Source organism: Acanthaster planci, unplaced genomic scaffold (assembly GCF_054643075.1).
Source record: "Acanthaster planci isolate LZ-2023a unplaced genomic scaffold, COTS_SCS Contig71, whole genome shotgun sequence".
Taxonomy (NCBI): domain Eukaryota; kingdom Metazoa; phylum Echinodermata; class Asteroidea; order Valvatida; family Acanthasteridae; genus Acanthaster; species Acanthaster planci.
The window spans coordinates 1-15,165 of NW_028257693.1; the positions used below are offsets into that span (position 1 = coordinate 1).

The 15,165-nt window shown below is 40.3% G+C and overlaps 2 protein-coding genes and 1 long non-coding RNA gene across 3 annotated transcripts; all 3 read right to left on the minus strand.

The window, feature by feature from the left end:
• Window positions 1-254: 254 nt before the first annotated feature.
• On the minus strand, window positions 255-1,352 carry LOC147795327 (uncharacterized). Its single transcript, XR_015423993.1, has 3 exons — window positions 1,213-1,352; window positions 822-1,004; window positions 255-398 (listed from the first exon to the last, which is right to left on the minus strand). It is a non-coding gene; the product is annotated as an uncharacterized LOC147795327 (long non-coding RNA).
• A 147-nt stretch (window positions 1,353-1,499) lies between these two features.
• LOC147795328 (uncharacterized) lies at window positions 1,500-7,760 on the minus strand. The gene is made up of 7 exons (XM_087132048.1): window positions 7,756-7,760; window positions 7,319-7,493; window positions 6,384-6,435; window positions 3,475-3,612; window positions 2,971-3,182; window positions 2,149-2,282; window positions 1,500-1,743 (listed from the first exon to the last, which is right to left on the minus strand). Exons 1-7 carry the CDS (start codon window positions 7,758-7,760, stop codon window positions 1,500-1,502), a joined length of 960 nt encoding a protein of 319 aa, XP_086988174.1.
• A 1,200-nt stretch (window positions 7,761-8,960) lies between these two features.
• LOC147795329 (uncharacterized) lies at window positions 8,961-14,705 on the minus strand. Its single transcript, XM_087132049.1, has 5 exons — window positions 14,155-14,705; window positions 13,527-13,612; window positions 10,373-10,410; window positions 9,478-9,591; window positions 8,961-8,965 (listed from the first exon to the last, which is right to left on the minus strand). Exons 1-5 carry the CDS (start codon window positions 14,239-14,241, stop codon window positions 8,961-8,963), a joined length of 330 nt encoding a protein of 109 aa, XP_086988175.1. The 5' UTR covers window positions 14,242-14,705.
• Between the last annotated feature and the right edge of the window lie 460 nt (window positions 14,706-15,165).

The following is a 15,165-nucleotide window of genomic DNA, read 5'->3' on the forward strand; positions in this document are numbered from 1 at the left end:
ATGCATTTGAAACTTGTGCAACTACAAGTTGTTGTCCTTGACAAGATATAATGCTCAAACGTATATCAGGTGTGTAATGAAGATTTGTATAATGTTTGGAATATGTGACCAGCATTAACATTTTGCACGAAATGTAAGATGAAAATAATAGCTCAGTAGTTACTGTGGGTTTGTAATAAATCTTGTGTTTCTTTGTAGACTACACCAAAATCGCCTGCTGAATTGGTGAAAAAGTATTATCTGACCTGGTAGAATTCCATGACGTCTGTCTTGATGTCGCTAAACAGCTGAGTGGCCTTGTTGACAACACTGATGACGCCTCTGAAGGAAGGTGGGAGTTGGTCTGGGTCAAAATGAGCGAGTCGGGACACAGCTCTGGTAGCCACTGATCTCAAATTCTGTGTACAGGAATTTTGACGATGGAACTTGGTACATGTCCCATGTGGTCAACAACGGGAAAGCATTATTACACATTACGTGAGATCACACCGTTGAACTACAGATGCGATCTCAGAAGTCATAGCCGTAAATAGATAGGGCATCCCCTCAACGCTTCTGAAATTGTACCACATAGTTGGTCAATCAATGAAGAAGCTGCGATAAATTATTCCGAAAATCAGTACTTCGACAAGTATCAACGTTCCTTTTACCCCAAGCTGAATTTTGGTGAAGAGTGGATTAATCAGGCACTGGGCATTTATTCCCGAAACTATCAGCTATATCACTGGTGGCTGCTCCAATGGAAACCAATTCCTCTTTTAAGAGAAAAATGATTAAACTAAACGACATCACCGATTCCTATTAACTTTCTAATGACTTACCGCGACGTTTTGGGGAATATTCTCAAGTGCCTGAACAAAGTCGTCGAATAGCTGACCAATACTGAGGTCGCCGTTGAAGAGCCCAACTACAATGTCAACCGCCCTCCTGATGTTTCCAACCACTTGTCCAATGATGAGGTCGTATGCTTTTACAAAGTCGCTGATGCGCTCCACACCAAATTCCTGATCGAGGAAGAAGAAGATCCAAATTTTAAGGGTATGGTCACCCATCACATAATCCTCAGAGTCAGGTTTTTAACAGTGATGTTGACAACAGTGATTTTGACACACAGAGATGGGTAAATCATTTATGAAGCATTGTTTTAGATTTCATATTTGATACAAATAAAGAGAAAGAAATTATGGTGCACAAGTTACAAATAGGGTTCACCTGCAGTATGTTGAGATTGTATTTAACATAGCCATTGAAGCAGAAACGGGCTCGGACAACATCCACCGACAGACCAAGAAGTCCAATCGTGACTGTAGCATAAGCCTCATCAAAAACGTCCACAACGAGGTGGCCAGTCAGAGGGGCTGTCAGAAAAAAGAACGTTGCGTTCAATTACACTTAAGGCTTAAGTTTTTCTCTCTAAGTTCTTGTTTCAGTTCTCACCGGTTTCCATAATACACAGAGAAAAAAAAACTAAACGCAACTAAAAGTAGAAAATGTCAGGCTTAGAATACAAAGTATTTTCTGGAAAGTCTGAGATACGTACAAATCTTCATGTCGAGTTCATTTCTGATGGTCAAGCCAAACTCTGCCCCAACAGTACGTCGGCCGCCGATGGACTTCTTCCAGTTAACTGAGGGACTGGCCAATTTGAACTCAATGCCCTCCCAAAAACCTCGTCTCAAACGACGCCTGGAAGGAACACTTATTCCGGTAGTTGATAAATTGGAGATATTGGCAAGAGCATACCTTAATTTAAAGAGAAACAAAACCAGTGCATGTTTATAGTAGTTCAAAATACATTTCTAGGTAATTATGACCGAGGCGGGTGTGCGGTACCTGTGGTATTACAAAGGTTTAGTTTGGGCATGTAGTAATAATTGCAGTGGTAAAAAGCAGTGGTGCTCAGGGTGAAACAGTTCCTCCTGCAGTGAGCCTCGGCGATATTTCAAAATGGCAAAGATACTTGAGAATGAAGGGATAATATTAAATTGTTTGAATTTCAGTTTGGGCCACCAAGACAGGGCTTTTACTATGCACACGTGTTACGATAATCTTGAACTTTTGAGGTATGATGGTCTTAGATTTCAAGCATGCACTGCTTAACAAAGAACTCGCTATCTGGTCTTTGAAAATCAGCATCCTAATTCTTACTCTTCAGGGGTGACAAACTTGAAGGCATTATGGTAGCCACCGTTTGGGTGGTCCTTGTAGAGCAGGGATGCCGCATATCTGACGTGTTCATCCTCGTCTTCATCCAAGGCAGATTTAAGGAGTATACCAGCAGCCTGAGTGGGACCAGGAAAAGGAAAAGCAATTTCTAGTGGCTCAAGATGGAGAACACCATTACTTAGCAGCAACAGAGACAATGAACTGGTTTAGTATTCAAATAGCGCATGCTCAGAACGAGGCTATTGGGAAAGCTACGCCTACTTGATAGTCTGTCCTATCAGCATAGCCATACTTTTTGAAATACCGAACTGGCTCATCGCAACTCCGATTATCCTGCAATGCCCTGTTTATTGTGTGGAGTATATACAGGCATACATTGATGGTTTTGCAGAGGCACCGGGAGTACAGCGAAATTGAAGTCATAGGGCGCCCTGACTTTTCTGTTCGTCCGACATGGTCCGAAGTCCTTTTTAAGCAGAAGAAATATATTGGTCAATACCTTCACCCTGCAGGTCTGTGCAGGCCTAGGTCTTTGAAAATGGTTCAAATTTCCAGTGCACATTCTTCGTCTTTTCTTTTATTTTTCTATTTACTTCCTCAATCTAAAAAGTCAATTTCTGAATGATTACTTAGTAACCCTCTGCCTCAGTTTGTAACCTTAAAGTTCGTTTTGTCCATGCCAAAAAATTACTTCTGGCATGCTTTCATTGTCAATCATGACACCTCGCTTAGGGTGTTAGGTATGGACGGATTTGGTTCTTGGTTAAAGAATGCAAGTTTTAAACAAGAAAAACACTGACTTACTGTGTCATGATGGTAGTCTCTCATGGAGTGCAGACCAGCCCTTTTCAGCATTGGATGAGTGGTGCTGGAGTTGGTATAGCTCTCTATGTGAGGAAAGGAGCGATGGAGCCCGGCATTGCCCAGGGCTTCGATCAAGACGACCGTGTCGTGATACAACTTGTCTTGTTGATCCTTACTAAGAGATGCTAAGGTCTTCTCGTAGGCCAAGGGGTCTGGCAATTCGGAAAAAATTGCACAGGGTACACATTGGTTTTGGACTGTTGTGTGGCGCTGTCAAACCTCGCAACGTATTCATTTGCAAAACTTGCGGAAATAAAAGACTTATAAAGGATTGAATATGAAGAATTTATTTTATGATTGCTGTGTGGTTTATATATCCAACTGTTTAAAAGTAGACAGTTAAGAGTAGAGCTGAAAAGAAAAATTAGGGTGAGATTGTATTGAATGAAATGATGTGCTGTCTCCCGCCTAAAATATCTAAAACATCCTAAAATCCTTACTTACCATGCACACCAAGTTTATCCTCAATCTTTACAACGATGGACTCTGCTTGGGCTTTGTGTCCAGCCTGCCATCGGTCACCAGCTAAAGCACCGAGAGCAAGCACAGCAACCCTCTGTATCTCAGGGTCTCTTAGAGATTCTGTGGGGAGATTAAGATTTACATGTTACTTTAACTATAGTGAGATGTAAATAGTGGTTGAAATATTCCAAAAATTAACCAAAATCTTAACTGGAATTTGGAAATAGATATGGGAATGAGAATCTTAATGGGAATGAAATTATTCTTTTATTCTTTCAGCAGCAAACAGTTTTGGGTATTCTTACTCCCACGTATTGCCGCACACTTTTACGGAATAGCAAAATGAAACCAACGACTGTTGTTTTTTTCAGTCTGCCAAACCTTCCGTACTGCAATTTTTTCTTGCGATTGCGTTCTAAATACACAGTTTAAAAATGAGACTTTGTCTCTGTGAGATATATATGTGGGTATACCTTACATTATGAGTCATATTGCGAAAAACATGTCCTCCCTCGTTGAACGACTTCTTGAAGGCTGACATTAATACAAGGCTTAAACTGGGAGCGATTTTTAAACTCCAAGCTTTAACTGAAGCACAAACACTGACGAAACTCAGGTGTGATATAGAGACGTCTGGGGTATTAATTGTAATGCAAGTCACGAAACTAAAATGATGATATGATAAAACATAGAGGTATACATAAAACTACAAAGTGATGCCTGCTGGGCGCATCCCTGTCTGTGCACAACTTATTGAAAACAAGAAATATTGTGATTTTTTTACGGCTATATGCAGATCTGCGTCTGTATTCAAAAATGTTACATCCACAAAGGTGATACGTAAACAACCTGAACGCACAAGTAATAAATAAACGTTTCATTTTGTTTTTCGTATTGATATCCATTGTAAAAACTGGATAGGACATCGCGTCCAAACCGCGTTCCGCGTATGTGCGTTCTAAGGAGGGTAAATAACGAGCGTCGTGAATATCGTTGAGTTCGTTTTTGCATTCAATTGAGGACCCTGGACAATAGAGAACAATAAGGTCCCCGATTGACAGAGGGTCCCCGCTTGACAACTGTGTACAAAACATGTGGATGGTCTTCTAAAAAGTTGAAGTACAAACAAAAGAAGAACAATAGTGGGGCCCCAGTTGCAGGCAAATACACTCTTGTGTGCTTGTACTTTCAACAGGAGTTTTTTAAAAACTGGATGAGGTTACTGTACTTCAATAGTGAGTTTTTGAAAGCATAAGATTTCTGCAAGTGGACCGGATAAATTTGGAAAGAATAATGGTTGAGGTTTACGCAGCAGTGAATCACCGGAGATCGACGTCAATTTTCAAAGGAGTAGAGGGAACCGTGAGGAACACTTTTCTAGTTTCAGAAAGTTTCTAGACTTGTACTTTATAATGCTTAACTGTAAGCTTATATAGGCCTAGTAAGAAATGTATGAGAGTCTATCCATCCTCGGCAGGCTTTGTATATGAGACTTTACTATCTCCAAGTTGGAACCGTCTGACATATTACCTATTGGCTAAAGTGGTTTGAAAAACTAAATGACTGATTTGTCGTTAATTTCCCCGAGATTTCACCAGAAAATCTCCATGAAAGCTATGATTTGTGTTTGTCAGATCTACACCGCTTAATTTGTGCTTACAGCAAAGATTCTCACATTTCCTTGTGCCATATGTCGGTTTTCAATAAAATTTATTCAATATAAGAATGAATTTTATTGCGTACAATTTTTCCTGCGAGTGCGTAAAATTAAAATTAATACTTTCATTTCGGGTAATTGATGAATTTCTTTTCAGTGATGGCTCATCGAAACCAGAATGAAAAACAAGTGGACATTTTGGACTTCATATTTCCTGACAAAACCTATTGTATGTCCTGGTAAAATTCTCAAAGTTTACACACTGAATAAATCACGATTGAACAGACCCAAAGTAAATAAAAAAAAATTGCTAGAGCAAGGCCGTAGATAACAGGTAGTAAAAAAATCAATTACAAACAAAAACAAACACACACAAACTCCAGAAATGATATTCTTGCATTTTCTGTTTATTTTTGGCTTGTTTTCGGGAGGGAGGCCGGTGGATTAGCCATCATCAAGGGAGAAAAAAGGTTATGTTAATTAATAATCAGTTTTGACCAAAAATGCACAGCATACAGCATAACATTATCCTCCTGAAGTGCCGCCATTGTTCGACGGCGGATTTTGTGCACAAACAATGTGCGATGTACTATCCAGTCTTTATTATAGATCAATGGTTCTCTGAAAACACAAACGCGTGCACGTACGTGCTGCACATGAATTTTGCTATGATGTGTTTTTAAATCGGATTTTATAGGTACTTGTTCTGCAGGACAGCCGCTGCTCAAGGGCCGTCAAGTCACATAACAATGATTGAAGTAAGGGAGCAACTTTTTAAATTCAATTTAACTTATTCACTGGAAGACAGCCGTCGAAAGACATCCATACACATTCGGACGACCTTGCTCGAACATTCGTTTAAAAATAATCAGGTATGGATGTAATAAATGTATGTCATTGCTCTGTACGTGTGAGTCGTATTCAAAAAGACGCGGTGATGTTCACGCATGTTGCACTTGCGCGTTGCATTTAGAATACATAATTCGAAATTCATTCTATCTGATCTGGAATGTTCTAGAAGCACGCATTTGGATTCAAAATGTCTGCACCTAGGATGATGTCAACTTTTCCACGCGCCAAGAATGAGAAGCTGGCGCGCTCAAATCCCTATACACAGCACTGTGGGTAAAACTGACTGACTGCTTTTTTTTTTATAAAAGGCCTCAAAACCGCAAAAGAAAAGACAATGAATTGGAACAATGAATGAAAACTCATTTGAATTTGTGACACTCACCAGGGAATAATTGTGGTTTGAAGAAGATATCTTGAACAGTACCTAGGAAATACTGAAAAATAATGTGTTGCTGTTAAAATGACTGTAATGAAAGTGTCTCGTATATCGACAAACGCAATTAAGGCGCCTCTCCATTCGCACGTTTTTCAGTGCGCTGCGTACATGCGTTTTACTTCACGGACACAGAAATCGTCTCCAAAACACTCGTGTGCGTAGCGTTAAAAATAGGGGCGATTTACAATATTGCACCTCCAAGAGTTTGCAACGCAGTGGCCAATCATAAATGTGCGCGAAATATGTCGATCCAATGCGTGTTTGGGAAGGGTCAACAGATTTTGCGCATTGTGACTGGACAACGCGTTGTAAACTCTTAGGCCGAGTTCGGGCGGCTTGTTCCCGTATGTTCATGTACAGCTCGATTTGTTAGTGGGTCGGCCGCTCAAACCCCGGGAACAAACAACCGGTTATCGCTGGTAGTTAGTGACAAGCAACATGCAACATGGCGGCGTCCATGTAGGCTACGTTATTCGAGAGTTAATGTTTGTATGGGCTGAATTCTTTTCTATATAAACAGGAACATTCATTTCTGTGTTACCAAAAATAATTAATGTTAATTTTTAACATCCCTTTGTCTATGGCTTAGGAAGCCATCTCTCTACTTTTTGCAGCTGTTCAAAAATCAATATCTCACGAGTTTTTCCGTGTGTTCCTGTAAAACCTTGAGGAGGAGGTGGTGTGTGATCCTGTTCCGAGAACAGTGTTCTTGAGTCGTGTTCCCGCCGTTCGAGCGCGAGAACCAGAAACCCATGTCAAGAACAGGCGGCCCGAACTCGATCTTAAAGGCGCAAGCGTTGACGCGCATATCGAGGTCGGCTTTAGTCTCTTGCACTAAACTGCCGCTAACTTTTAACAACTTGAGAGATGTCATAAACTACCTCGGAAATTGTGTGTTTGAAGCCAGCTGAGGCAATGAGTAGTCTCTCTACAAGCTCCTTGTCTGGTCTTGGAGACAGAAGGATGAGATCAGTGAGGAGTGACTGAGAGGTATCAGTATACATCGCGGCAACTGCATCCAGCATGTACAGTCTGTCCTGCTTGTCACCAACACGACTGTGGTGAGGAACGTGCAATCTATTATATCTGATCTGTCTGCAAAATTACTTAAATGTACTGAACGTAGGAACACATATTATTTGTCTTAAATAAAATACTGGAGCCTTCACAAGGTTTGAAAACTGAAATAAAAAGAACCAAATCGTATCAGCCCCAATATCCACCAACCTGACGCTTCTTCTCAAAAGAAGAATTACGAATTTTCTCAAGGCCCCCGTGAAAATATTAGGAATACATTTTTGAACCAAACCAGACCTACTTCATTTGTGAGTCGCTTGCATAATACGGCCTCGTCGTCGGCACAAGAGAGAGAGACTGCATTGGCCGGCCATTTGAACTGGGTAAAGGGCACCTCAGTTAAGGTTGTACTTTAAAACAAAACTTAGTGACGTGTCAGCGCCCGCTGAGTAGACCTAGTGAGTCTTTACCTGGACAGTGGTGGCTTGTACATAGGGGTCACAACCTCAGCCAGTTTCTCTCCGTCAGGCACTGAGTGCAGGGCTTGTACGAGCTTCTGGAAACAGTGGCTTTGTTCATTAGAGCCTGGTTGCAGCAAAACGGGAAAAAGTACTCTGGTCACCCTTTCCCACCTTTACCCCATAAGCACTTATGCTGTCCATTTGTTTTGATCAGTTCTAATTCACAAACATCTGCACTTGTACATGTGAGAATGAGATAAGACTTGGGTCTGAACAAACCTTGAAAGTTGTTTTTTTTCGGGGGGGGGGAGGCTAGCCATGGCATGGTTAGCTATAAACAGTCAGGCGCAAGATCATGGGGCATAGGGGTATTATGTATCCCCCAGTTTTGTGATCATGGGGCATAGGGGTATTATGTATCCCCCAGTTTTGTGGTGAGAAAAAATATGGTGGGTTTCGAGGAAATTTTCTGACTTCCCAGCAAGCCAAATTTATTCATTTGCATTGAAAAAAGGGAGAAAATAAAAAAGTTTATAAATACCCAATTTTGATGTACTGTTTAGGAGTGTGAGTATACATACTAAAGAACGATAAAAGTCTGTATCATAAATAGAGCCCCCGATGTTATCATAACTATCAGTTTATTTCGACCTGGTAGCATTATCAGTTTTCTTCTAAAATCATATTACTCCTTTTGAAATTTTTATGGCTGGGTAATTTTTTTAATCACATTATTATTGTAATTGTGAGCTTTCTGTCTGCGATTCCTTTAATCAAAAAGCTGTCCTTCCCATTCAGAATGGTCTGGTGAAGGTTCAGCATTTGAGTGAGAAAACCCACAATAGTGGATGCTAATAAATTGGATACCCCGGATAGTTGCCTTGTGGGTGCTGACTTTCTATTGTTGGAAATATTGGCGGGTCAGACATCCTCTTTTATGGCTAAACTGGCCACCTCACCTGCCAATGGTGCTTTCCTCATACAGGTAAGGTTGCCAGCGATCTGCTCTTTCAAAGACGTCATGTTGAAGCCCAGATGATCGTCTTCAAGCTGGGGACAGAGTGAGAACGCCAGACACTTTCAGGACGTACTCTACGCGTTGACCTACTGTCAAATCGTGACCCAGTCGAACCCTTGACTGCAATTAAACTAACTATTATTTAAACTAGTCTAGAACAGTTTGTTCTTCAAGTGACTACTTTTATGGCGAAGCGTGGAGGGTTTGGGAGGTTAAAACATTCTTGAACTTTCGCCATGAAATCACGAGAAGACATGAAGCGAATGATCTCTAGCACCACCAAGGAGTATGACTCAAGTTGTTGAAATCGTACCAGTACCACTGACCTACAAGGAAAGGCCTATGCCGTATGACATAAGTTCCATCAGATATCTTGTCTATGCACCACCCTTTCGCCTCGAGAATGTCTTTTGCAAGTCGTCGGTGTTTGCATACGTCAAAAAAATTCTGAAGAGCGTTCATTTTCACACATAAATTCTTTACATTCCTTGATTTCACTTACCTGTTACATACGTATTGAGTCTACCACTTACCTTTTGCATACGTATTGAGTCTGTCACAAGGTCTTCATCACCCGGTGGTCCAACGGGTGACGGGTAGTACACCTCTTGTACAAACTTCAGCTGGCCTTCTGAAAATGTCTGCATCTCTGGAAGCACTGAGCGACATTCCAAAATAGCAATGCAATCAGATTTTAAATTAGTTTGCTCAGAAAATAAGGCAACATAAATAAATTTCATTACATTTCTTTTATCTACAAAAATAAAGACCTGACTGCAAAATGAAATTTTGCTTGCCTGATTTTGTACCTGAGTTATGCCAAGTTAGCATTCAAAGCCTTTCAAGAAAAACTTAGGGTCATTTTGCAGAACATGTCAGGCATCAGGCACTTTTCTCGAAACTTTGTGATAAAAATATGGCCGTGTGTTTTTTTCCTCTGGCCAACTTAGCACATAAAATGCAATGTTCAGTAGGAAAATAGACAACACTGGAAAAGATTATCATTTTGTGGCTACAAACTACAGGGTGTATAAAAAGTATACAGTCAGAAAATTAACTGCAAAATAAAAAATGTGAACATATTTTGAAAATCTCTTCTCCAACATGAGTTGATCACAGTATCATGCTGTTATTAAACTTGTGATCATTAACAGATTTTCATGCCTGCGTGACCAGGAGCAATTTTCCTAAATCTCTCAAAAATCTAATCAACCTATGTGGGAGAAAAGATTTTAAAAATAGTCACATTTTGATTTTGTAGTTAATTTTCTGACCGTATATTTTTTGATACACCCTGTATTACCCTGTATAAAAGCATCTTCTCATTCAAACCATTTTATAGACTTAAAAATGCAACAGGTCTTCAGCTACAAGTCATGAAATACCAAATTGAAATGAGACTTACAGCGAGAATTCAATAAACACTATGGGAAAATTACCAATATCGTCCTCTGTTTTTTCATACTTGTGCTGAAATCTGTGAAACAAAACAAAATAGCTTTACAACAGGTTAAAACCAAAAAGCCAAGGCCGGAACTCACAGTTTCTGAACATTCGCGCGGCAGGTGCGGATGATGTCACCGATCGATCCTCTGATCTGCCCTTCATTGTCTAAGTGGTATTTATGTCCCAACACTGTCGCTCAAGCTACACATTTACTGAATCTGAATTGCCCTCTCATTTGTACATGATGAAAAAGATAGACAGCAAATGTGTGCAAACCCAAGAAAGAGAAACACCTGGCCAGTATTCAAATCTACAGATCATTCTAGTTTAGATTGGAAATAACAGGCAGATGCTGCGGAAAAGCTCCGGATTTGCCTTTTATAGCCGTGTGGCCGCGGACACAAATGACCAATTCTTCTTTGAGAGCGACATTCTCTTGAAATGACTGAGTGCGAACAGGAAGAAGCAATAAGGCCACTTGACTGGACACCAACATCCAATTTCCTCCATTATTCTTTATGTTCAACACAATAAGCGACGCTCAGTGCAATTGAAGTTATCTGATAATCTCGGCACTAAGGTTTGGGGCAAACCCTTTGTTATCTGAACCTAAATGCAGCTGGCAGAGGCACGTGGCCACACACAACACGAAATGTCAATCATTTAAACAGGCAGGTATTCTCGAATCAAATTTTTTTGAATTGATAGGAAGTGCAGGAAACATACTATGGGGCGCCATCAGGGCCATAATTACAAAACAAATACCCCAAACCAAAAAAAAACCAAAGCTTAAAATTTAAATACAAACAAAAGAAAAACTGCATAAGCAAAGGACATAAAAAAAAATTAAAATTTAAAAAAGAATGACAAAAAAGAAGCAGACTACCGAATCCTGCTTTGTGAACGCATTTGTGAAATAAATTATGAAAACCTCAAACGATCAAATCTGAAAAAGGAAAAGATCAAAGGACAAGAATATACTATAAAAGAACAGAAATGAATAATAATAGCACAAAACCAAACAATTATAGAACAAAACCTAAGGGTCTAAAGACAAAACTAAACGATCAAAGGACAGAGCTAAACAATCAAAGGACAAAAAGAAACAACTAAGTAAAGGTAAACGTTGAGGGTGGCAATTGCTGACGCTATGACAGCGCACGTAAATCCAATCTCGACCAAAGATACTACAAGTTGCACTACGCCAAATACGCGCCCATAAAAAACTGTGCAAAATTGGAACAAACTAGCGCCACCTGTTGACTCTCGTGAAGAGGTTGGCCTCCGTTTTTTTCCGAAATATTTCCATGATGCCTCATGGTTATGGCCTCTCATATTGTAAAATCTCCGTGGGATCACAAAATATCAATGAGCTCCCGCGCAGAAATACAGCCATTTTGGTAGAATGCCCCCTATAGCGCCCTATTCAATCTTTGATTTCGACTCCATTGTGTCGAAGAAGTAATAGATTGTTGTGTATCGATGTGTGTAGTGTGTATCAAATTCCTGCAGAATCTAATCTTACATGAGAATGGCAGTTTACGGCTTTAAAAAGAGTTTCCCCGTTTTAGTAACATTGCAAACATAGTCGTTTGGAAATCCTAAAAAATTCTCCACAATCCGCTTTAATTTTTGCTTATTACAGTGGGGGATGACTCGATTGCCAATCCCCCACCTCTAAAAGTGGGGGAAGGGGAATATATATCTCATCCGGGATTTACGCCCATGTGTAACTGGTAGTTTAGCATAACAGAACTTGGCCCAAGCCTACTGGCATTTCAACTAACGTTAGGCCTGGTGGTTAGGGCCTACTGCTGCTAACGTCTGTTGGTAGTAACGCATCCATCACTAGCACTCTGTCAAGGGCGTTGAGCAAACGGTTCGCAGTCTCCTCGGTTATCATGGCATAATTGTCCTTCTATCGATAACTACACTCTTCATAAGTAACGAACTATGACTTGTTTGACACACTTGAGTCGAGGTCGGATTTACTCGTGTCATTGCGTCAGCGATTGCCGCCCTCAATGATTGCTTGTACTTAGTTCGTCTAGTTACTTGATCGCTTAGTTTTATCCTTTGATCGTTTAGTTTTGTCTTTAGATCGTTTTGTTTTGTTCTTTGATCGTTTGACTTTGTTCTTTTATTATTCATTTTAAAGTACATTTTTGTCCTTTGATCATTTGTTCTTTTCTGATCGTTTGAGGTTTTCATAATTTATTTCGCAAAATGATCTTCTCAATGCAAGATTTAGAGCTCCTCTTCATTTTCTGATATTCGTTTTGAATTTACCTTCTTCTATGCAGTTTTTCTTTTGCATGTTTTTAAATTTTTAGCTGTGTTTTGGTTTGGAAGATTCGTTTTGAAAAATTTAATTTTGGCCCTGATGTCGCCCCACAATGCTGTAAAAACAGACAATGAGGGAAGAGTGCCCACAGTCACCAGTATTGTCCAATCGGGAAAAAAGGCCGGATCTGGACGGTGGACGGAAAAGGAGGACACGTAGATCGACATGCGTCATATGAGTATTATACCCAGAAAGTGTACAGTACGTATTTTATGCGTCCTGAGCATAATACGCATATGAGGCAAGTCGTTCTACATGTCCTCCTTTTCCGTCCACCAATCTGGACGGGGGGGGGGCAAAACGAGTAAGCAGCATCCATTGTTCACTTTTGCATTAATTCATCGCACCAGCCCCAAATGAAGCACCTGCTCAGAAACGATATACTGAACAAAATGGCTCTGCGTATACAAAACAACCAAAATTTTTAAGACTGTATATCTTCACTCTGATTGATTAAAAATAATATACCTACACATTTCTTTTCAGAAGTGGTTAATTCGTCAGAAAAAATAAGTTCATTAATTCGTGCATTTGACACAAAAGTCCAGGTTCGTTAACCCCCAATGTTCGAAAACTCGAAAGCGTATTGTCCGAATTTATCCTAGAGTTCAAGAGTCCAGAACGAAAACGGTTCCATAGTACCCAGGTTAAGCACGCAGGCTTCAGAAGTCTGAACTCGGCTCCAACCCCACTTATTTCATTCTCAGACAACTGAACGACTATTCTTATTACCTTAATCGTCAGGCAACTGTACGACAAGCATGAATTTCAAACAAGAACAGGGGATGTAAAAGGTAACCCACCCAGGTGCCGATTCCCGTGGGGCATCGAAGCGATCCAGTATTTTTACCAATGAGGGGAGCTTCATACCAGGATGATAGTGGATCTCCTACAGGCAAGAGACAAACGTGCCCGAGGGCATTAAAGTCCAAGAAACTAAATTAAATACAGTCCAAACTACAGATTCCGACCCCTCAAGCGCAGCGCCTACTAAATAGGAGCCAGGGGAAGAATCACTAAGATAAGGTTCCCTGACCCAGACAGGGTTCTGCTCTCGTATTACATATGAACAATTTTCTTTGATTATACATCTAATCACTTTTGCTAGATTCATTTTAAATGTATGCACATTACGCTCGATGTCAAGAATTGCACCTGGCTAAAGGGAGGAAGAGAAACTCTAATACGGCAAAACAGCGAACGCAATGTTTCAACAAAACGCCGTACAGCTTTACAAAAATGTAACAACAGATGTTTGGTTTCCCTTCAGTTTTATCTTTATGTATATTTGCTGCTTTGGCCGAGGTTTAACACAATGCCAAAAAGGAAAAAAAGAACTCTGCTGTTTAGTCAAAGCGACAATTTTCGTATTTGTTCCAACAAACAAGACTGCAAAATGTAGGACCTAAGTTATGGCTTTTGATCCGATACCTTTTGATGCGTGGATTTTCCGTAAGGTATTGGGTGAGTATGTCTAGTCTTGGTGAAAACAATGATTCCATCATTGCCTGGTGCCATCTGAGCGGTGTAGGACGCCTCATGGTTACCTTCGTGACCGGTCTCATTACAGTCGTAACTCCAGCCATTGGCCTTCAGCTTTAAAATAGATACCGGATATGGATATTAGTTATAAAGAATCTGTAAAGTTCTTGTGAAGAACTTTAATTGAAAAAAGGAAGTACAACGAACGCTGTTCTATCTGATGGCGCAGTTTTAATGGCAAACATACATGTACATTGAAGCAAGTTGCTGCGCCGAGTGACGTTACCATGTATTTGATAATGATAATCATGCTTTCTGCGCCCTTAGTCTTGAGAATTTCGTCACTACTTTTTTTTAATTTTGAGTGATTATGCATTACTGGAAAGCACGATATAAACAGGCTCAGTGCCAGGCTAGAAATTGACATTGGACACAAGACAGGGTCCAGAAATTGCGGTTCACTCTTGGACTCCGAGGATTTGTGCACACTCTGAAAATTGTTCCTCTCTAAGCTGTCCAACCTGTAGGCACACATTCTTTGCTTATAGCTCCCGTGGTGCCTCGAGATCACACAAATCCAATTACCATTCGTGAGTGGAGTCCTTGAAGCGATCGAATTCGCATACATACAGCTGGCGGTACTATTACAACGAACTTGGCTATTTCTCTAGAAGACAATCGCATTAATTGGTTTTAAAAGGCTCAGCACAAAACGTAATAGTAATATGTGACCCACTTTGTGAAAATGAGTCTTAAGTCGCCAGAGCCACTTTGGAATAAAACGTCCTTAAGAATAACTTGGCACAGAATGTATCAATAGGAGCTCACAGCATTTTTCTCCATGAAGCATCCACTTTCATCAGGATGCCAAACTGAGTCATACATCAAAACAAAAAACTCTTCCAATACAAATGAAAACTCACAAAGTGGCTCTGGCAACTTATGACTCATTTCTACAGA